This window comes from Hylobates moloch, unplaced genomic scaffold (assembly GCF_009828535.3).
Source record: "Hylobates moloch isolate HMO894 unplaced genomic scaffold, HMol_V3 SCAFFOLD_13, whole genome shotgun sequence".
NCBI classification, from domain to species: Eukaryota; Metazoa; Chordata; class Mammalia; order Primates; family Hylobatidae; genus Hylobates; species Hylobates moloch.
The window spans coordinates 51,353,741-51,375,177 of NW_026652288.1; the positions used below are offsets into that span (position 1 = coordinate 51,353,741).

At 50.2% G+C, this 21,437-nt stretch overlaps 1 protein-coding gene across 4 annotated transcripts in view; it reads right to left on the reverse strand.

The window, feature by feature from the left end:
- Positions 1-5,457, reverse strand: part of SP1 (Sp1 transcription factor) — a 37,448-nt gene extending 31,991 nt beyond the window's left edge. Inside the window, exons 1-3 of one of the 4 annotated variants that reach the window (XM_032173606.2) lie at positions 5,335-5,457; positions 3,819-3,976; positions 2,014-3,526 (exon numbers count right to left, since the gene is read on the reverse strand). In XM_032173606.2, the coding sequence (XP_032029497.1) occupies positions 2,014-3,526; positions 3,819-3,976; positions 5,335-5,341 (1,678 nt within the window). In that variant the 5' untranslated portion in view covers positions 5,342-5,457. Of the gene's footprint in view, positions 1-2,013; positions 3,527-3,818; positions 3,977-4,787; positions 4,822-4,950; positions 5,065-5,334 lie in introns of those variants that run through there. The other 3 variants (XM_058426729.1, XM_058426731.1, XM_058426730.1) reach the window with 3 other exon arrangements.
- Between the last annotated feature and the right edge of the window lie 15,980 nt (positions 5,458-21,437).

The following is a 21,437-nucleotide window of genomic DNA, read 5'->3' on the forward strand; positions in this document are numbered from 1 at the left end:
AAAGTGCTGGGATTACAGGCATGAGCCACCGCGCCCGGCTCCCTCTTATTTTTATTTTTTGAGACAGGGTCTTGCTCTGTCAACCAGGCTGCAGTGCAGTGATGTGATCTCAGCTCACTACAGCCTCTGCCTCCCACGTTCAAGCAATTCTTGGCCTCAGCCTTCTGAGTAGCTGGGACTACAGGCGCGCATGCCTGGCTAATTTTTTGTATTTTTAGTAGAGAAGGGGTTTCACCATGCTGGCCATGCTGGCCACGCTGGTCTTGAACTCCTGACCTCAGGTGATCCACCCACCTCAGCCTCCCAAAGTGCTGGGATTACAGGAGTGAGGTACTGTGCCCAGCCGCCCGACTAATTTTTGAATTTTTTTTTTTCAGAGTCTCACTCTGTCACCCAGGCTGGAGTGCAGTGGTGCAATCTTGGCTCACTGCAACCTCTGCCTCCCTGATTCAAGCGATTCTCATGCCTTTGCCTCCCGAGTAGCTGGGACCATAGGCATGTACCACCATACCCAGCCAATTTTTGTATTTTTCTTGAAGACAGGGTTTCACCATGTTGCCCCAGCTGGTCTTGAACTCCTGAACTCAACCCATCCACGTGCCTTGTCTTCTCAGTGCCTGCATTAGAGGTGTGAGCCACCACGCCTGGCCCATAATCAATTTTTATCCTATGGAGGAGTTGGCCTACAGGCCAAAGAAGGCCTTAGAGCTAAGAATGGTTTTACATTTTTAAAGGGGTGTGGAAAAAACATACAAAACAGAAAATGTGGCTGGGCGCAGTTGCTCACACCTGTAATCCTAGCACTTTGGGAGGCCGAGGCAGGTGGATAACATGAGGTTAGGAGTTTGAGACCAGCCTGGCCAACATAGCAAAACCCCATCTCTACTAAAAATACAAAGATTAGCCGGGTGCGGTGGCTCACGCTTGTAATCCCAGCACTTTGGGAGGCCGAGGCGGGCGGATCACGAGGTCAGGAGATCGAGACCACGGTGAAACCCCGTCTCTACCAAAAATACAAAAAATTGGCTGGGCGTGGTGGCAGGCACCTGTAGTCCCAGCTACTCAGAGAGGCTGAGGCAGGAGAATGGCGTGAACCCGGGAGGCGGAGGTTGCAGTGAGCCGAGATCGCGCCACTGCACTCCAGCCTGGGCGACAGAGCGAGACTCCGTCTCAAAAAAAAAAAAAATACAAAGCTGGGCGTGGTGGTGCTCACCTGCAATCCCAGCTACTCAAAAAGCCCAGGCAGGAGAATCGCTTGAACCCGGGAGGCAGAGGTTGCACTGAGCTGAGATCGCGCCACTGCACTCCAGCTTGGGTAACAGAGTGAGACTTCATCTCAAAAAAAAAGAAAAAAGAAAAAAAGAAAAGAAGGCCGGGCGCAGTGGCTCACGCCTGTAATCCCAGCACTTTAGGAGGCCAAGGCGGGCGGACCACGAGGTCAGGAGACCGAGACCATCCTAGCTCACACGGTGAAACCCCGTCTCCACTAAAAATACAAAAAATTAGCCGGGCGTGGTGGCGGGCGCCTGTAGTCCCAGCTACTCGGGAGGCTGAGGCAGGAGAATGGCGTGAACCTGGGAGGCGGAGCTTGCAGTGAGCTGAGATCGCACCACTGCACTCCAGCCTGGACGACAGAGCAAGACTCTGTCTCGAAAAAAAAAAAAAGAAAATGTGACCACACGAGGCCCACAATGTCTAAAATATTTACATTACTATCTGGCCCTTTACAGAAAGCTTGTCAACCCTTATTCTGCAGCACCAAAAACACTGAATAGTACACAGACTCCAGAATATTGCCCAGAAGTGCTCCTTTCTCAAACTAACTGGAGAAGTTTCCTTTACTTCAGTTCCAAATTACTTAAACAGAATCTCTATTTCTCAAATTTATTTGCCTAAATGACTAGCCCTCAAGAAAGTGTTATCTCAAAAGGCTCTATTCCCTTCTTTAGACTCAAGTTTCAGCTACGATGCTAGAATTGGTTCCCAATAAATGCAAAAGATTGGAAATCTTACCTGGGGCATTTGCTATAGCCAATGGCAGGCCTTGAATTGGGTGCACCTGGATTCCTGAAGTACCCAATGCACTGAGGTTAATGGTCTGGAGGCCTGGCATGGAGGAGAGTTGAGCAGCATTCACAGTGACTGTGCCAGCAGGAATGGAAGCAGCTGAGGCAATGGGTGTGAGAGTGGTGTTGCTGCTGCTGGTCTGCCCCAAGGAAACACCCTGCATTGGGGCTAAGGTGATTGTCTGGGCTTGTGGGTTCTGAACTTGGAGGTTCTGCAGCTGTAGAGTCTGCCAACTGACCTGTCCATTGGGCCCCACTGTTGGTGTCCGGATGATGATGGGACCAGAGTTTGGAACAGCCTGAAGCTGGAGGTTCTGGAGGGTTTCCTGGGAGATGGCTTGAGTTGTAAAGGTCTGCCCTGACAATGGAGCTGCTTGGAGGGCCTGGAGGGCCTGTCCCCCTTGAACTAGCTGAGGCTGGATAAGAATTTGTTGCTGCTGTGTCTGCTGGTTTTGCTCTCCTTCTTTTTGCTGGCCTGCTTGCAGTGAGCTTCCAGATGTCTGGTTTTGCTGGATGTTCAGAGCATCAGACCCCTGTAGCCCACTGACCCTCTGGGGTGTCTGGCCTTGAGAGTTGCTCCCTGATGATCCACTGGTAGTAAAGTTCATAATTCCCATGTTGCTGGTGGTAGTAGTAGTTGAGTAGCTATTGGCATTGGTGAAAAAGGAGCTGGAACTGGCTTGTGATGACACCAAGCTGGCAGAACTGATGGTAGTCCCTGAGGTGACAGGCTGTGAGCCACTCTCCTGGGACCCAGAGCTGCTGATCGTGACTGCCTGAGAGCTGGGAGTCAAAGTAGCTGCAGAAACGCTGTTGACAGGTAGCAAGGTGATGTTCCCATTCAGGGCCACTGGTACATTGGTCACATACTGAGTCTGTCCTGAGAGTACATTATTAGCCAGGCCTTGGAGGGGGACAGCCTGCTGGAGTAGGTTTGGCATAGCAGCAATGATGTTGCCTCCACTTCCTCGATTTGTGATAATCTGTTGGTTTGCACCTGGTATGATCTGTATTTGACCAGAACCATCCTGCTGCACTTGGGCCCCAGTGGCAGTAAACTGCAGCTGCTGCCCATCAACGGTCTGGAACTGTGGGATTACTTGATACTGAATATTAGGCATCACTCCAGGTAGTCCTGTCAGAACTTGCTGGTTCTGTAAGTTGGGAGCGGCAGCCACAACATACTGCCCACCAGAGACTGTGCGGTTCTTGGAAGACTCACTGCCATTGCTGCCATTGGTATTGCTGCCACTCTGTTCCTTTGAGGTAGGGGTAGCCCCAGAGGAGGAAGAGATGATCTGCCAGCCATTGGCACCCTGTGAAAGTTGTGTGGCTGTGAGGTCAAGCTCACCTGTTCCCCCTGACTGACTCGGGCCCTGGGAGTTGTTGCTGTTCTCATTGGGTGACTCAATTCTGCTGCAAGTTGCTGCCAGCAGAGCCAAAGGGGATGGCTGGGACTCCTGGCCGAAAATAAGGGAGGAAAGGAGTTAGTGACACCCAGCTGCCAGCCTAGGGGGCAGTATACAACAAATAAACAGCAACGTAGTGCAGACAAGGAGCAAAAATCAGAAACAAAAAGCTGACCTATCTGTATTGCTGAAACTCCTGTCTTTGGGGATCTCCATTCTCTTACTTCCTTATCTATAAAATGGTTTAGTCTCTCCCTGAAACGCTTTCTGTGAAGAGTAAGGCAATTATCTAAGAATATTTACATCCTCTCAACACCTTCCCCACTCTATGATTATCACTTACCTGCCCTCCTCCTCCTCCACTGCTGCTGCTACTGCCTGTGCTGCTACTTCGAGCCTGTGAAAAGGCACCACCACCATTACCATTGCCCCCATTATTGCCACCAACTCCTTTTTCAATCTTCACCACAGCTGTCATTTCATCCATGGAGTGATCTTGGTCTAAAATAATTAAAAAACAAACAACTTAAACTTGAGGGAAGAAAAGAGATGAAGTAGGAAGGATAAAAGGAGGCTATGATGAAATAGCAATGACTAACAGGAAGACGAAAGGCGCCAGCATAAAGAAAATGGGTTGGAGGGCAGAGGGGAGCTGCAGGGCATGCAGGACATGAACTAGGTTCAGTGGTGCCAAAAGTGGGCCTTAATTCTCCCTTGTACAAAATTAAACTAAGAAAACATTCAAAAAGTGCTTTGGGGATAGGAAACGTGAAGGACGGTAGGCATGTTGAAAGAGTTTCAAAATAAAAAGTATCCTAAGGGAAAAAAAAGAAAAAGGCAGGTAAGGCAAAAAACAACATGTGGGTGCATGGAAAGCTTGCTAAAACTAAGGTTAAAAGAGATGGAGAGGCCGGGCGCGGTGGTCACGCCTGTAATCCCAGCACTTTGGGAGGCGGAGGCAGGCGGATCACCTGGGGTCGGGAGTTTTGAGACCTGCCTGACCAACATGGAGAAACCCCGTCTCTACTAAAAATACAAAATTAGCCGGGTGTGGTGGTGCATGCCTGTAATCGCAGCTACTCAGGAGGCTGAGACAGGAGAATCGCTTGAATCCGGGAGGCAGAGGTTGCAGTGAGCCGAGATCGCACCACTGCACTCCAGTCTGGTTAACAAGAGCGAAAACTCCGTCTCAAAAAAAAAAAGATAAAGAAACAAAAATCCAAGTGTGAAAAGTAACGAGAGGGGAAAAAGAAGTAAAAAGTGTGAGTAGGAAAACATTTGTGAATACTGCTAAGGAACTAAAGGGGTCTACACGTTAGCAGTCATGAGGTTTCTGGGCGGAGAGCGGACCCTGAGGGAAAGGGCGGTTGCGGGGTGAGGGGCGTGGAAAGGGCGGGACGGTGCGGGGGGGGGGGGGGGGGGGAGGGGAAATCTACAGAAAGGGGGGGGAGGAGGGCCTTGGAGCAGGCGGCGACCAGAGGGCGGACCAGGCAGGCGGTTGGCCCGGGCGGGGCCTTCGCTGCTCGGGCCGCCCCCGCGGCTCCAGCCCCTGCCGGGAGGAGCCTCAGGCGGGCGGCCGAGTAGTGGGGGGTAAGGCCCGTCCCCCCGTGGCCGGGGCGGGCAGGGGGCGGGCGAGGCCACGCTGCCCCCTCCCCCGGGGCGGGCGGCCCATCCCCCTCCTCCTCGGAGGCCCCGCCACTGCCCCGTCTCCCTCCCTTCCCTCCGCCCCGGGCGGGACCTAGGCCGCCGCCGCCGCCTCCCGCCCGCGCCCCCCTCACGGCGGGGATCGCCCGGTCGGCCCTCGCGCGCGCCCCCTCACTCGCCTCCCACCCCTAAGCTTAGAGTGGACTCATCCTTACCGCTCATGGTGGCAGCTGAGGGACAAGCTCAAGGGGGTCCTGTCCGGGGGGGTTGGGGGGGGCCGGGAAAAACGCGGACGCTGACGAGGCAAGCGAACCCGGACCGGACAGGGAGGGGGGGGTAAGGAGGAGGGAGCAGCGCGCCACAAGCCCAACCTAGGCTCCGCCCCTTCTCTGCTGCCCCGCCCAATGAGGGAGGGGGAAAGGAGGGACTTGCAGAAGAAAGACGGTGAGATTATCCAATGGCAAGACTCGTTTGCTCTCTAAGGCGTGTGAGGCTAAGTTGCGTGCCTGGTGTCCGCCCAAAAAGACCGCCCTCTCAGTGTTAAAAGCCAATGAAGGATGCAGGAAGTGAAGATGGGCGGGAGCTGGAGATGATTGGCTTGGAAGGAAACCAGTCAACCGGCAGGCGGGCTCCCTGAGACGTAGGGATGGGGAAAGCTTTGATAGGAATGACAGAACAACGGCCAACCAGAATCCGGGATATGCCTGGGCAAAATCCTAGTGGGCGGAGAGGTAAGAAGTAGGCAGGAATAGGGTAGGATGAAGCTGATTAAAACCAATCAGAAATCAGGCGGGCAGCCAGGAAAGTTATGATTGGATTAAGACTGAAAAGAGACAGGAAAGGGCGCATATTGACGTGAACTAAAAGCCAATTAAACGCCGAATTAACTCTGAGGGCGGAAACTTGGAGTGGCAGAGGAGAATTGGCGGCTCCCTCAGTTATTCAATCCAATGAGGGGACGAAGTAGGCCTGGCACCGCCTCCTAGTTAGCCAATGGGCGTTAACAGAGCTGCCCATCATGAGGGAGGGAAGAGGGCTGTGCCAAGAGGAGACCGTCGCCATATTGTCCCTCCTCAGCGGACGTTGTTGCAGTCATTAGGTGGGACGCTTTAGCCGAGTCCTGCAGCTCAACAGGTGTCAGAGCCAAGGCATTCGGCGCGCAGTTCCGCGTCAACACTAGGACTTGAGTCTTCATTTAACTGCCCCTATAAAGTACCTCTCAAATGTTACCCCCTCCCGGGTGGGCGGACAGGCGGGCAGATTCCTCAATGTCGCTGCAAGCCCTGGGAGTGCAGGCGGGACGAGATCTGGTGACAGCGCTCACCAAATAAGTTAATACTGAGCTGAACAATATGCAGTCTCCGTAAGACTCCAGGAAACGCGATTTTATTAAGTTCCCCCAGACAGGCGCTAACCACTTAAAAGACTGGTTAACTTTACAAGCCTTGAGGCTAAAGTGCGGATAAGTCACTTCCATTTTTTCCCCCTTAATAGTAAATACCGCTTATGCATAAAGCAAGATAGCTGAGCTCCTGCTTTTTGCAATCATGAAGGTTAAGAAACTTTACTGCAGGCACCTGGATTTCTGGCCTCATCTTTATCCGTGTTTTGGTGGAGCCGGCCCTAATAGCTTGTCAATGACACGATGAGGTCATGTCCTTCAGTATTTGTATCTTATATGTTGTCACTGCTTATATGTTCTTATATTTTAAAATCTGAATTCTCCTAAACTATTTTAAGCCCTTTGAAGGTAAGAATTGAGGCCTCTGCTGCTTTAAACAGGTAAAAAGGTGAAATGATTGCTGACTGCCTACCGTGTTAGGTGCCGAAGTCAGGGAGGCAGTTAGTATTCCATGTCATCCTTAAAAGAAAGATTTTATTAAGTATTAGCTATATTATGTATTTTATAAGTGAAGACATTTAGGCTGAGAAGTGACTTACCCAAGGTCACAAAGCAAATGAGTTGTAGTGTTAGATTCCAACCCAGAATAGTTCACCAAAAGTTTTCTATAAATTCTTGAGGGAATTAAACAATGCCGCCGGGCGCAATGGCTCAGAGCTGTAATCCCAGCACTATGGGAGGCCGAGGCGGGCGGATCGCTTGAGCCCAGGAGTTCAAGACCAGCCTGGGCAACATGGTGAAACCCCGTCTCCACAAAAAATAATAAAAATTAGCCAGACGTGGTGATGTGCGTCAGTAGTCCCAGCTACTCGGGAGGCTGGGGTGGAAGGATCGCTTGAACCCAGGAGGCTGAGGCTGCAGTGAGCCCAAATCCTGCCACTGCACTCCAGCCAGGACAACAGAGCGAGACCTTGTCTCCAAAATAAGTAAATATATAGACTGGGCGCGGTGGCTCATGCCTGTAATCTCAGCACTTTGGGAGGCCGAGGCAGGGGGATCACCTGAGGTTGGGAGTTCAAGACCAGCCTGACCAACATGGAGAAACCCGGTCTCTACTAAAAATATAAAACTAGCCGGGCGTGGTGGGACATGTCTATAATCCCAGCCACTTGGGAGGCTGAGGCAGGAGAATCGCTTGAATCCAGGAGGCGGAGGTTGTAGTGAGCCAAGATCATGCCATTGCACTCCAGCCTGGGCAATGACAGTGAAACTCCGACTCAAAAGAAAAAAACAAAAAAAGTAAATATATAAATGCTTTTTAATTTTTACTGTCTAGCTCCTGAAAAAAAAAAAATCCTGCCCCTACTCCCAGGACGGATCAAATGGCATCATCCTCTTATATACCTTTATTATAAAATTTATCAGATTCCATGACAATTTCATCTCTCACTATATCAAGGTTTCTCAAAACGAAATGTCACACACTCTCAGAATCCTCTGGGTTCTTTTTCAAAAAAGGCAGACTCCTAGACTTCCACCCTAAACCTATTTTTAAGTAGCTCTTTCAAGTGATTAGGCCCTAAACTTAGTTTAAAACACACCAAGAAGGCTGGGCGCAGTGGCTGACGCCTGTAATCCCAGCACTTTGGGAGGCAGAGGCGGGCAGATCACTGGAAGTCAGGAGTTCGAGACCAGCCTGACCAACATGGTGAAACCCCGTCTCTACTAAAAATACAAAAATTAGTTAGGCGCGGTGGCATATGCCTATAGTCCCAGCTACTCGGAAGGCTGAAGCAGGAAAATCGCTTGAACCCGGAGGCGGAGGTTGCAGTGACCGGGGATCACGCCACTGCACCCCAGCCTGGGCGACACAGCAAAAAGGGAGAAATTTCCTGGAAGGAAGAAACTGCATTACTCATCTTTGTAAACCAAGCTCTGAAGATTCTAATAGCTGTTTAGTCCATTCAGCAACTGTCCATACCGAAACTTGTTTGGAGGTGGAGATAGGGAGAGGAAACTTAACACCGTGGAGGAGTAGTCTAAACATTTCACATATGTATCTAATTTAATTATTCCTACCAATTTAAGAGATAGTTGTCCCCTTTTACAGATCAGAAAACTGAGGCTCAGATATTTTGGTTAAATTATGACTGTTCTGTTTAGTTCCAAAGCCTGTGTTTTTTCCATAGTCCTAGACTACACCTGGATTGGGAATTAGGATAAAATTAAACTAGGGTTTACTTTTTTTTTTTAAACCAGATACTGACAAAAAGACCTAGATTCAGAAATTCAATAGCCATCATCCTTTTTACAATCCTTTCCCTTTTGCTCCTCCAGAAGAAGACAATTCAGCATGTGGCCAGTGAGGAATGCCCTAGACGTATACTAGTTTATTGATAATCCCTGAGAGCAAATGAATGACATGATCCATCTTGTCCAATTGCTCTGTAAAAACTCGAAAAAATATTCTTTAGACTGAAAAAAAAAAACCAAAAACAAAAAAACCAACTTATATCCAGGCTATTCGGATCCCTCACATGCACACACGCAGTGTCTATCTTTTTTTTTTTTTTTTTTTGAGAAAGAGTCTCACTCTGTCTCCAAGGCTGGAGTGTGGTGGTGCAATCTCAGCTCACTGCAACCTCTGCCACCCAGGTTCAAGTGATTCTCCTGCCTCATCCTCCCAAGTAGCTAGGATTACAGGTGCGCGCCACCATGCCTGGCTAATTTTTGTATCTTAGTAGAGATGAGGTTTCATCATGTTGGCCAGACTGGTCTCAAACTCCTGACCTCAGGTGATCCTCCGCCCACCTCGGCCTCCCAAAGTGCTGGGATTACAGGTGTGAGCCACTGCAACCGGCAATTTTTTTTTTTTTTTTTCCTGAGACAGAGTCTTGCCCTGTTTCCCAGGCTAGAGTGCAGTGGCGTGACTTTGGCTCACTGCAACCTCTGCCTCTCAGATTGAAGCAATTCTTTCTGCCTCAGCGTCCCTTGCAGCTGGGACTACAGACATGTGCCACCATACCTGGCTAATTTTTGTATTTTTAGTAGAGACGGGGTTTCACCATGTTAGCCAAACTGATCTTGAACTCCTGACCTGAGCTGATCTGCCCGCCTCAGCCTCCCAAAGTGCTGGGATTACAGGTGTCAGGCACTGCGCCTGGCTACCTGGTTAACTTTTTGATGTTTTGTTGAGCTCTCATTATGTGGCCCAGTTGGTGTTGAACTCCTGAGCTTAATCTCAAAGTGCTGGGATTACAAGCATGAGCCACCATGCCCCACTTAAAATTCATATCTTTTTTTTTCTCTATATGGAGTCTCGCTGTTTCGCCCAGGCTGGAGTGCAGTGGCACGATCTCAGCTCACTGCAAGCTCTGCCTCCCGGGTTCAAGCTATTCTCCTGCTTCAGCCTACCGAGTAGCTGGGACTACAGGCACCCACCACCACGCCTGGCTAATTTTTTGTATTTTTAGTAGAGACGGGGTTTCACCGTGTTAGCCAGGATGGTCTCAATCTCTTCACCTCGTGATCCGCCCACCTCGGCCTCCCAAAGTGCTGGGATTACAGGCATGAGCCACCGCGCCCAACCATTTTTTTTTTTGCGGGGGTGGGGGGCTACAGGGTCTCGCTCTGTTGCCAGGCTGGAGTGCAGTGGCGTGATTTTGGCTCACTGCAACCTCTGCCTCCTGGGCTCAAGCAATTCTCCTGCCTCAGCCTCCCAAGTAGCTGGGATTACAGGCGCACGCCACCACGCCCAGCTAATTTTGGTATTTTTAGTAGAGACAGGGTTTCACCATGTTGGCCAGGATGGTCTTGATCTCTTGACCTTGTGATCCACCTGCCTTGGCCTCCCAAAGTGCTGGGATTACAGGCGTGAGCCACTGCACCCGGCCAAATTCATATCTTTTATAAGAATGACTTCTATGAAGCCTTTCCTACCTCCCTCAGTTATTGAATACACTGGCCACTGTGCTCCTTTTATTTGCCTTCATTAGAGGTTTCTAAGTATCCTGTCTCCCCGACTAGATTAAGTGATTTGAGGGCAGGGATGATGCCTTTTCACTTTGGATTCTCAGGGCCTGGAATATAGTTGAGTCCCAGTAAACATTTTTGTTAAATGGGAGGGGAAGCCTAATCCTGACCATCCTGAATAGTTTCCAGATATAATACTAAGATTGATTCTCAGCTTTCATTTGGGTGCCTTATAAAAGTTAAATCACTCTTCCTAATTTTTGTTTGTTTGTTTTGTTTTGAGATGGAGTCTCACTCTGTCACCCAGGGTAGAGTGCAGTGGCAGGATATTGGCTCACTGCAACCTCCGTCTCCCAGGTTCAGGTAATTCTCCCACATCAGCCTCCCAAGTAGCTGAAACTACAGGCACATGCCACCACCCCTGGCTAATTTTGGTATTTTTAGTAGAGATGGGGTTTCACCATGTTGGCCAGGCTGGTCTCAAACTCCTGACCTCAAGTGACCCGCCCGTCTCAGCCTCCCACAGTGTTGGAATTACAGGCGTGAGCCACCGGGCCTCTTCCTGATTTTGAACCCAATCCTCAGCTTTTTTCAGTCTCCCATTTAGCAATCTGATAATTAAGAACATTTTACAGGCCGGGCACGGTGGCTCACGCCTGTAATCCCAACACTTTGGGAGGCTGAGGCAGGCGGGTCACCTGAGGTTGGCAGTTCCAGACCAGCCTGACCAACATGGAGAAACCCCATCTCTACTAAAATTACAAAATTACCCAGGCGTGGTGGTGCATGCCTGTAATCCCAGCTACAAAGGAGGCTGAGGCAGGAGAGTTGCTTGAACCCCGGAGGTGGAGGTTGCGGTGAGCCGACATTGCGCCATTGCACTCCAGCCTGGGCAACAAGAGCAAAACTCCATCAAACTCTCAACTACAGCTAAGTACAAAGTGGACTAACTGAAATTTCTTTTACTTGTCCTGCCTACTCTAGGATAAAGGAGGCTAGAAAAAGAGTCTTTTGACAAAATAGTAAAGCCTCGCAGTCTTCTAAACTCTTACTTTCCACCTCTCTGAACAAGAAAACAAGCCTAGACTTTTCACATCAGAAGCTTGTGATAAGCAGGCTAAGATCATTCAGTGCAATTAGGACTATAGAAGCTGGATGGAACATCATATACATCCCCAGAAGTCTTTTAAGAGCCCTGGAAAGGCAAGAAAACTTATCCAAAAAGAAGCTGAAACAAGACGGGCTTCTTTCTGGTTGGCAAGCTCAGAACTTGTGAGAAATTCAGGACTGGCTGCTGTTAACTGGTTGCTGATAATCTTTTTTGTGTTTGTTTCTTTGTTTGTTTGTTTTTTTGAGACAGAGTTTCGCTCTTGTTGCCCAGGCTGAAGTGCAATGGCGCAATCTCAGCTCACCGCAACCTCCACCTCCCGAGTTCAAGTGATTCTCCTGCCTCAGCCTCCCAAGTAGCTGGGATTACAGGTATGCGCCACCACGCCCGGCTAATTTTGTATTTTTTAGTAGAGATGGGGTTTCTCCATGTTGGTCAGGAGGGTCTCCAACTCCCGACCTCAGGTGATCCACCCGCCTCGGCCTCCCAGAGTCCTGGGATTACAGGTATGAGCCACTGTGCCTGGCCAATATTCTTTATTATTATTAACATTATTTAAAGTGACTCATTCTGTTGTAAGCCGGATGCGGTGGCTCACGCCTGTAATCCCAGCACTTTGGGAGGCCGAGGCGGGCGGATCACGAGGTCAGGAGATTGAGACCATCCTGGCTAACGCGGTGAAACCCCGTCTCTACTAAAAATACAAAAGAAAATTAGCCGGGCGTGGTGGCGGGCACCTGTAGTCCCAACTACTGGGGAGGCTGAGGCAGAATGGCGTGAACTCGGGAGGCAGAGCTTGCAGTGAGCCGAGATGGCGCCACTGCACTCCAGCCTGGGCGACACAGCGAGACTCTATCTCATAAACAAATAAATAAATAAAATAAAATGACTCATTCTGTACCTTTGCTGTGTCTTTCTTTCCTTATCTGAGAAGCCTTGTGATTCATCCCTGCCTAGGCTGCACCTAGTAATACTAGGAAGGCATTCATTCAGTTCTGCAGTCTGTGGCTCTTGAAGGTCCTGCAGTCTTGAAGGCCCTGAAGGAGAAAGGCTGGTTGTAAAATAAGAATTTTTGTTTGAGGGTTGGGAGGCATGGTCAGGAACACAATTTAGTTATTGTTGGAGCTGAACTCGGGCTCAACCTTTTTTAATATTCTCTGACAGTAAGCCCAGCTGATGGTCTCTGGAGCTGGAAGATCCTTTACCAAATAAAACCAACAGCAGTTGGAGGCATGGTGAGGAAGAGGAAGAGAGATTTCTGAGAGACTGGAAGTTTCACAATCCATCTACTTTCTTGAGAACTGGAGAAGGCAGCCTCAGGGAACTGAGGAGGGTCAGAGACTGGCTTATACCCCAAATAGATCAAACATAGAGCTTTCCTGAACATTTAAATCTGACCCCTAGGGATTCCAGTTTGGAACAAATACATCATTAAAACATTTCCCTTCCCTTCCCCAAATACCCAACCCCCTAAAGCTTCTCAGGGAGCCTAGGCTTGCCACACCCCTGAGGAAGGTGTGCTTAATGTCAACTAACCCCTGTGGTACCCACACAAACCCAGACCCCTGCACCCCAAGTGGGATGAGGTCCTGCCTGGCAGCTAAGCATTTAGATTATTATTATTATTTTTTTTTTTTTGAGATAGAGTCTCAATCTGTTGCACAGGCTGGACTGCAGTGGCACGATCTCCATTTACTGCAACCTCTGCCTCCAGCGTTCAAGCGATTCTCCTGCCTCAGACTCCCCAGTAGCTGGGATTACAGGTGCATGCCACCACGTCCCGCAGATGTTTGTGTTTTTAGTAAAGACAGGGTTTCAACATGTTGGCCAGGCTGGTCTTGAACTCCTGACCTCAAGTGGTCCGCGCGCCTTAGCCTCTCAAAGTGCTGGGATTACAGGCGTGGGCCACCACGCCCGGCCCGGCCCAGCTCAGCATTTAAAAAAACAAAAAGTTCCTCTTTAAACCAAAAGTGAAGCAGTTTCCTTTTCTCCTTCCTCTCCTGAGACAAGTAGCCCTGAGTCCACTCCAGAGTCCAGAGTTGAGGAGAAAGGGACACCACCCCATTTCCAGAAAAGGAGCATGGCCCAGACAGGTGTGGGAAAAGGACCTGCCCTCCGTGGGCATTCTAGGAAGAGGCTGGAAGAAGGAAGGGAAGAGGAGGTGAGAGGAGGGCAGCAGACCAGGGGCTGGCTCTGTTTCCCCCTCCCACGGAACTGGGGCCACCCTGGGGGCGGGCGGAGGGCCGGGCTGGAGGAGGAGGGAGCCGGATTCGTAAACAAACCCGCCCGGGCCACGAGGTGCCCAGAGGAATGGGGTGGGGCTTGCCGGCCTCAGGCCCAGCCCGGAGCTGGAAGACTGGCGTGAGCTGGGCTGGGGCCTCTCCACCCCCAGTTTCCGGGTAGGGGTGGGCCCTCTGGCTCTCCCCAGCCGCAAACCCCTCCTTCCTGCTTTGCCCGTCTTCCCTCCCTCGAGCCCAAGAAGCTAGCTGAAGTTCGTGGAGGCCTGACACCTGACTTCTCAGCGCTTCTTCCGGAAGCCTTCACTGCCCCCAGGGAGAAAAACTGGGCGAGTGGGTGGCTCCTGCAGGGGAAAGGCCCTGGAACACCATGTTAGTTCCTTCTTGGTATGACCAGGAAAATAGTGGAGAGAAGAAGGAGGGAGAGGACAGGAGCGCCACAGACTTCTGTCTCCAAGAGGGGTTTCCTGCACCACTGCCTGCGCCCCAGATGCCCTGCTTAGAAGCACTAAACTTCACCGCCTCCTGCCAGCGCTCTGCGCTCCCCTCCCCCGCCGCCGTAGGCGATCAGAGGTGCCTGGGCAAAGGTCCCTGGGAGTGTCCCAGGAACAATTTCTCCAGTCACTCACAAACTCATAACTAACATCTGTAGATATATTATCCCTTTCCAAAGGTAGGAAATAAACAGAGCTTGAGAAGTGTGCCCGACCAAGGTCTCAAGACAGGTCAGGCAGGACTCCCTGACTACAATTCCACTTCCTTCTTTAGCATTTCCCTAAGTGTGCAGTGACCACTGATGGAATTTATGTACTTATTTATTTATTTTGAGACAGAGTCTTGCTCTGTTGACCAGGCTGGAGTGCAGTGACACGATCTCGGCTCCTTGCTGCCTCTGCCTCCCGGGCTCAAGCAATTCTCCTGTCTCAGCTCCAGAGTAGCTGGGATTACAGGCATGAGCCACCATGCCCTGCTAATTGTTGTATCTTTAATAGAGATGGGGTTTCACCAAGTTGGCCAGGCTAGTCTTGAACTCCCGACCTCAAGTGATCCGCCCACCTTGGCCTCCCAAAGTGCTGAGATTACAGGCGTGAGCCACCACACCTGACAGGGCAAAACCCCCTCTCTACTAAAATAAATTAGCCGGGTGAGGTGGCACGTGCCTGTAGTCCCAGCTACTCTGGAGACTGAGGCAGGAGAATCGCTTGAGTCCAGGAGGCAGAGTTTGCCGCAAACTGAGATCGCGCCATTGCACTCCAGCCTGGGCAACAAGAGTGAAACTCCGTCTCAAAATAATAATAATAACAATAATAATAATAATAACAATAATAATTGCTAAGGTCAGTTGATGGGTGTTCTAGGTTCATGTTCTTCTCTTCTGATTTAAATGATTATTATTATTTATTTTTTTTTTTTGAGACGGAGTCTCACTCTGTCGCCCAGGCTGGAGTCCAGTGGTGTGATCTTGGCTCACTGCAAGCTCCGCCTCCTGGGTTCACGCCATTCTTCTGCCTCAGCCTCCCGAGTAGCTGGGAGTACAGGCGCCTGCCACCAGGCCCGGCTAATTTTTTTGTATTTTATTAGAGACAGGGTTTCACTGTGTTAGCCAGGATGGTGTTGATCTCCTGACCTCGTGATCCGCCCGCCTCAGCCTCCCAAAGTGCTGGGATTACAGGCGTGAGCCACTGCGCCCGGCCTAAATGATTATTATTATAATTTTTTTTTTGAGACAGAGTCTCCCTCTGTTGCCATGCTAGAGACGGTGTTTCACCATGTTGGCCAGGATGGTCTCCATCTCTTGACCTCATGATCTGCCCGCCTCAGCCTCCCAAAGTGCTGGGATTGCAGGCATGGGCCACCACGCCCGACCTTAAATGATTTATTTATTTATTTTTTTAGACGGAGTTTCCCGGTCTCTACTAAAAATACGAAACATTAGCCGGGTGTGGTGGTGCATGCCTGTAGTCCCAGCTATTCAGGAGGCTGAGGCAGGGGAATAGCTTGAACCCAGGAGGTGGAGGGCTGCAGTGAGCCGAAATCACGCCACTGAACTCAAGCCTGGTGGCAGAGTGAAACTCCGTCTTAAAAAAAAAAAAAAAAAAAAGCGGATCACGAGGTCAGGAGATCGAGACCATGGTGAAACCCCGTCGCTACTAAAAAATACAAAAAATTAGCCGGGCGTGGTGGCGGGCGCCTGTAGTCCCAGCTACTCGGAGAGGCTGAGGCAGGAGAATGGCGTGAACCCGGGAGGCGGAGCTTGCAGTGAGCGGAGATCCCGCCACTGCACTCCAGCCTGGGCGACAGAGCAAGACTCCGCCTCCAAAAAAAAAAAAAAAAAAAAAAAGGCCAAGTGTTTTCCTCTGTGACATTGCACTAATACACACACAGTTGTGGCCTTCTAGAATGCCCTTCTCCCACAGGTCAAGAACTCACCCGCCGGGCACGGTGTCTCACACCTGTAATTCCAGCACTTTGGGAGGCCGAGGCGGGCAGATGACGCGGTCAGGAGATCAAGACCATCCTGGCTAACACGGTGAAACCCCGTCTCTACTAAAAATACAAAAAAAAATTAGCCGGGCGTGGTCCCAGCTACCTGGGAGGCTGAGGCAGGATAATGGTGTGAACCCTCACTGCAAGCAGTGAGCCGAGATCGCGCCACTGCACTCCAGTCTGGGCAACAGAGCCAGATTCCGTCTCAAAAACAAACAAACAAACAAAAAACAAAGCAAAACAAAAACAACTCACTCTTTTTTTTTTTTTTTTTTGAGATGGAGTTTCGCTCTTGTTGCCCAGGCTGGAGTGCAATGGCGCAAGCTTGGGTAACTGCATCCTCTGCTTCCCGGGTTGAAGTGATTCTTCTGCCTCAGCCTCCTGAGTAGCTGGGATTACAGGCATGTGCCACCACACCCGACTAATTTTGTATTTTTAGTAGAGACGGGTTTCTCCATGTTGGTCAGGCTGGTCTCAAACTCCTGACCTCGAGATCCACCCGCCTCAGGCTCCCAAAGTGCTGGGATTACAAGCGTGAGCCACTGCACCCAGCCAGCCCTAAATGAATTTTTAACAGTACAAATGGGTAAATTTTTTTTTTTTTTTTTTTTTTTTGAGACGAGTCTCGCTCTGTCGCCCAGGCTGGAGTGCAGTGGCGCAATCTCGGCTCACTGCAAGCTCCGCCTCCCGGCTTCACGCCATTCTCCTGCCTTAGCCTCCTGAGTAGCTGGGAGTACAGGCACCCGCCACCACGCCCGGCTAATTTTTTGTATTTTTAGTAGAGACAGGGTTTCACCGTGGTCTCAATCTCCTGACCTTGTGATCTGCCCATCTCGGCCTCCCAAAGTTCTGGGATTCCAGGTGTGAGCCACCGCGCCCAGCTGCACTCAGCTAATTTTTCTAAGTTTTGTAGAGATGAGGTCTGGCTCTGTTGCCCTGTGGCTGATCTTCAACTCCTGGCCTTGATGTCCTCCTGCCTTGGCCTCCCAAAGTACTAAAGTTAGAGGTGTGAACTGCCATGCCTGGCCCCAACAGTATTAGTTTTATTTAACTTTAATTTTTTTTTTTTTGAGATGGAGGCTCACTCTGTCACCCAGGCTGGAGTGCAGTGGCACATTCTTGGCTCACTGCAACCTCCCCCTCCTGGGTTCAAGCAATTCTGTGCCTCATCCTCCCTAGTAGCTGGGATTACAGGCACCCACCACCACGCCTGGCTAATTTTTGTATTTTTAGTAGAAACGGGGTTTCACCATCTTGGCCAGGCTGATCTTGAACTCCTGACCTCGTGATCCACCTGCCTCAGCCTCCTAAAGTGCTAGGATTACAGGCTTGAGCCACTGTGCCTGGCCCCTAGTTTTATTTTTTATTATTTATTTATTATTTACTTTTTAAAATTTTTATTTTATTTTATTTGAGACAGAGTTTCTTTCTCGTTGCCCAGGCTGGAGTGCAATGGCGCGATCTCGGCTCACCGCAACCTCCGCCTCCCAGATTCAAGTAATTCTCCTGCCTCAGCCTCCCTAGTTGCTGAGATTACAGGCATGCACCACCACGCCTGGCTAATTTTGTATTTTTACTAGAAACGGGGGTTTCTCGAACTTCTAACCTCAGGTGATCCACCCGCCTCGGCCTCCCAAAGTGCTGGGATTACAGGCGTGAGCCACTGCGCCCGGCCTTAATTTTTATTTTTTGAGGCAGAGTTTCACTCTGTCACGAAGGCTGGAGTGCAGTGGCACCACCTTGGCTCACTGCAACCTCCACCTCACAGGTTCAAGGCATTCTCCTACCTCAGCTTCCTGAGTAGCTGGAACTACAAGTGCGTACCACCATGCTGGGCAAATTTTTGTACTTTTTTGTAGAGATAGGGTTTCACCATGTTGACCAGGCTGGTCTCAAACTCCTGACCTCAGGTAATCCGCCCACCTCAGCCTCCCAAAGTACTGGGATTACAGGTGTAAGCTATTGCACCCGGCCATTTTTAATTTTTTTTTCTTTTTTTTTTGGAGATGAGTCGCTCTGTCGCCCAGGCTAGAGTTCAGTGGCATGATCTTGGCTCACTGCAACCTCCGCCTCCTGGGTTCAAGCAATTCTCGTGCCTCAGCCTCCCTAGTAGCTGGGACTACATGTGCATGCCAGAACGCCCGGCTAATTTATTGTATTTTAGTAGAGATGGGGTTTCACTGTGTTGCCCAGGCTGGTCTTGAGCTCCTGAGCTCAGGCAATCTGCTGGCCTCGGCCTCCCAGCGTGCTAGGATTAGAGGTGTGAGCTACCGCGCCCAACCCATTTAAAAAAAATTTTAAGACAGAGTCTTGCTCTGTCACCCAGGCCAGAGTGCAGTGTCATGATCATAGCTCACTACAGCCATGTACTCCTGGGCTCAAGCCATCCTTCTGCCTCAGCCTCCCAAAGTGCTGGGATTACAGGTCTGAGCCACCACGCCTAGCCAATTTTTTTTTTTTTTTTTTTTTTTTGAGACGAAATCTCTCTCTTTTGCCCAGGCTGGAGTGCAGTGGCGTGATCTCGGCTCACTGCAAGCTCCGCCTCCCGGGTTCATGCCATTCTCCTGCCTCAGCCTCCCGAGTAGTTGGGACTACAGGTGCCCGCTATTGTGCCCGGCTAATTTTTTTGTATTTTTTGTAGAGACGGGGTTTCACCATGTTAGCCAGGATGGTCTGGATCTCCTGACCTCATGATCCACCTGCTTCGGCCTCCCAAAGTGCTGGGATTACAAGCATGAGCCACCGTGCCCGGCCCAAAATTTTTAAATTAAATAATAATAATCCTAACAATATAAATCCCCACTGACTCCTTTATCCTTTCACATCACAAGCCTCAGGCCCATGGCCTCCTTTCCTTTTTGCTGGAGTTCAGCACCTTCTCAGCTGCTTTTTTCTCTTTTCCCCTTGCCAAATGAGCCTGTGACACAGGGCCAAGGACATGTCACCTTTTGCCATATATCTCAAGGCTTAGTGGTTTAAAGAAGGGAAGTAGAAGTCCCAGGCTTCTCCCACACAGTGCCTTTTTAGAATCAGTTTCTGGGCTGGGCACGGTGGCTCACGTCTGTAATCCCAGCATTTTGGGAGGCCAAGGCAGGTGGATCATCTGAGGTCAGGAGTTTGAGACCAGCCTGACCAACATGGTGACACCCCGTCTCTACTAAAAACACAAAAAGTTAGCCGGGCACGGTGTCAGGCACCTGTAATCCCAGCTACACAGAAGGCTGAGGCAGGAGAATCACTTGAACCCGAGAGGCAGAGGTTGCGATGAGCCGAGATTGTGCCATTGCACTCCAGCCTGGGCAACAAGAGTGAAATTCCGTCTCAAAAAAAAAAAAAAAAAAAATAGGATGGTTTCTGGGCAGTAGTAGTAGAATTTGGGTGAGACCCTCACCCTCATACTGAAGACATCCATGTCCCAGCTAGTCAGCATCTATCACACTATGTGGCTAGTCCAGAGAAGGAAAGGACTCAGAGAAAATTGAGCAATCCTCCTTTTAGTGGTTTAAAAGAGAAGTAGAAGTCCCAGGCTTCTCCCCACACAGTGCCTTTTTAGAATCCAGTTTCTGGGCTGGGCACGGTGGCTCACGTCTGTAATCCCAGCATTTTAGGAGGCCAAGGCAGGTGGATCATCTGAGGTCAGGAGGAGTTTGAAGGACTAGCCTGACCAACATGGGTTGACACCCCGTCTCTACTAAAAACACAAAAGTTAGCAGACACGCGGTGTCGAGGCACCTGTAATCCCAGCTACACAGAAGGCTGAGGCGAGAATCACTTGAACCAGAGGCAGGAGGTTGCGATGGGCCGAGATTGTGCCGACTGCACTCCAGCCTGGACACAACAGGAGATGAAATTCCGTCTCAAAAAAAAAAAAAAAAAAAAATAGGATAGTTTCACCGGACATTAGTGACCAGTAGAATTTGGGTGAGACCCTCACCCTCATACGAAAGACATCCATGTCCCAGCTAGTCCAGCATCTATCTTTACACTATGTGGCTAGTCCAGAGAAGAAGAAGGAAAGGACTCAGAGAAAATTGAGCAATCCTCCTTGGGTCAGACTTTTGACTAAGCCTGAGGAGGGAGGGAGTAGCCTGGAGAACTTCCTATCTTCCAACTGGTGTGATTATTTATACCCCCACCATTCTCTGCTCTCCTTACTCCCACCCCAGACTAAGGCCACTCTTTTTTTTTTTTTTTTTTTTTTTTTTTGAGGCGGAGTCTCGCTCTGTCGCCCAGCCTGGAGTGCAGTGGCGCAACCTCGGCTCACTGCAAGCTCCGCCTCCCGGGTTCACGCCATTCTCCTGCCTCAGCCTCCCGAGTAGCTGGGACTACAGGCGCCCGCCAACACGCCCGGCTAATTTTTTGTATTTTTAGTAGAGACGGGGTTTCACCGTGTTAGCCAGGGTGGTCTCGATCTCCTGACCTCGTGATCCGCCCGTCTCGGCCTCCCAAGGTGCTGGGATTACAGGCTTGAGCCACCGTGCCCGGCTCCTTTTTCTTTTTTAGACAAAGTCTCACTCACTGTTGCCCAGGCTAGAGTGCAGGGGCACCATCTCAGCTCACTGCAACCTCCACCTCCCCGTTCAGCGATTCTCCTGCCTCAGCCTCCTGAGTAGCTGGAACTATGGGCACATACCACCATGCCTTGCTAATTTTTGTATTTTTATTATGGACAAGGTTTCAGCATGTTGCCCAGGCTAGTCTCCAACCCCTTGGCTCAAGTGATCTGCCTGACTCGGCCTCTCAAACTGCTGGAATTACAGGCATGAGCCACCACGTCCAGCCTTCTTTTATTTTATTTTATTTTATTTTAAATTGATGAGATTTGATGACTAATTACATATGCTGTGACAGGGGATGATGGAAGTTTGAGAGGGAGAGAGTAGAAGTTTGTTGGGGAGTAAACTAGACAGAAGTTCCCTGAAAAAGGGCTAACTTGTGTATGTATGTCCTTCATTGCAAGTAGGACAGTATATTATAATTACCTGTGTATGCATCTGCTTCCTCTAGCAGGCCATGAGTCAGGGCCATGTCTCATCCCCCTCATCTTCCCCAGTGTCTAGCACACTGTCTTGCACACAGCATGTTCAACACTGATGAAAGAACATCATTAAAGAGTGGCCGGCCGGGCGCGGTGGCTCACGCTTGTAATCCCAGCACTTTGGGAGGCCGAGG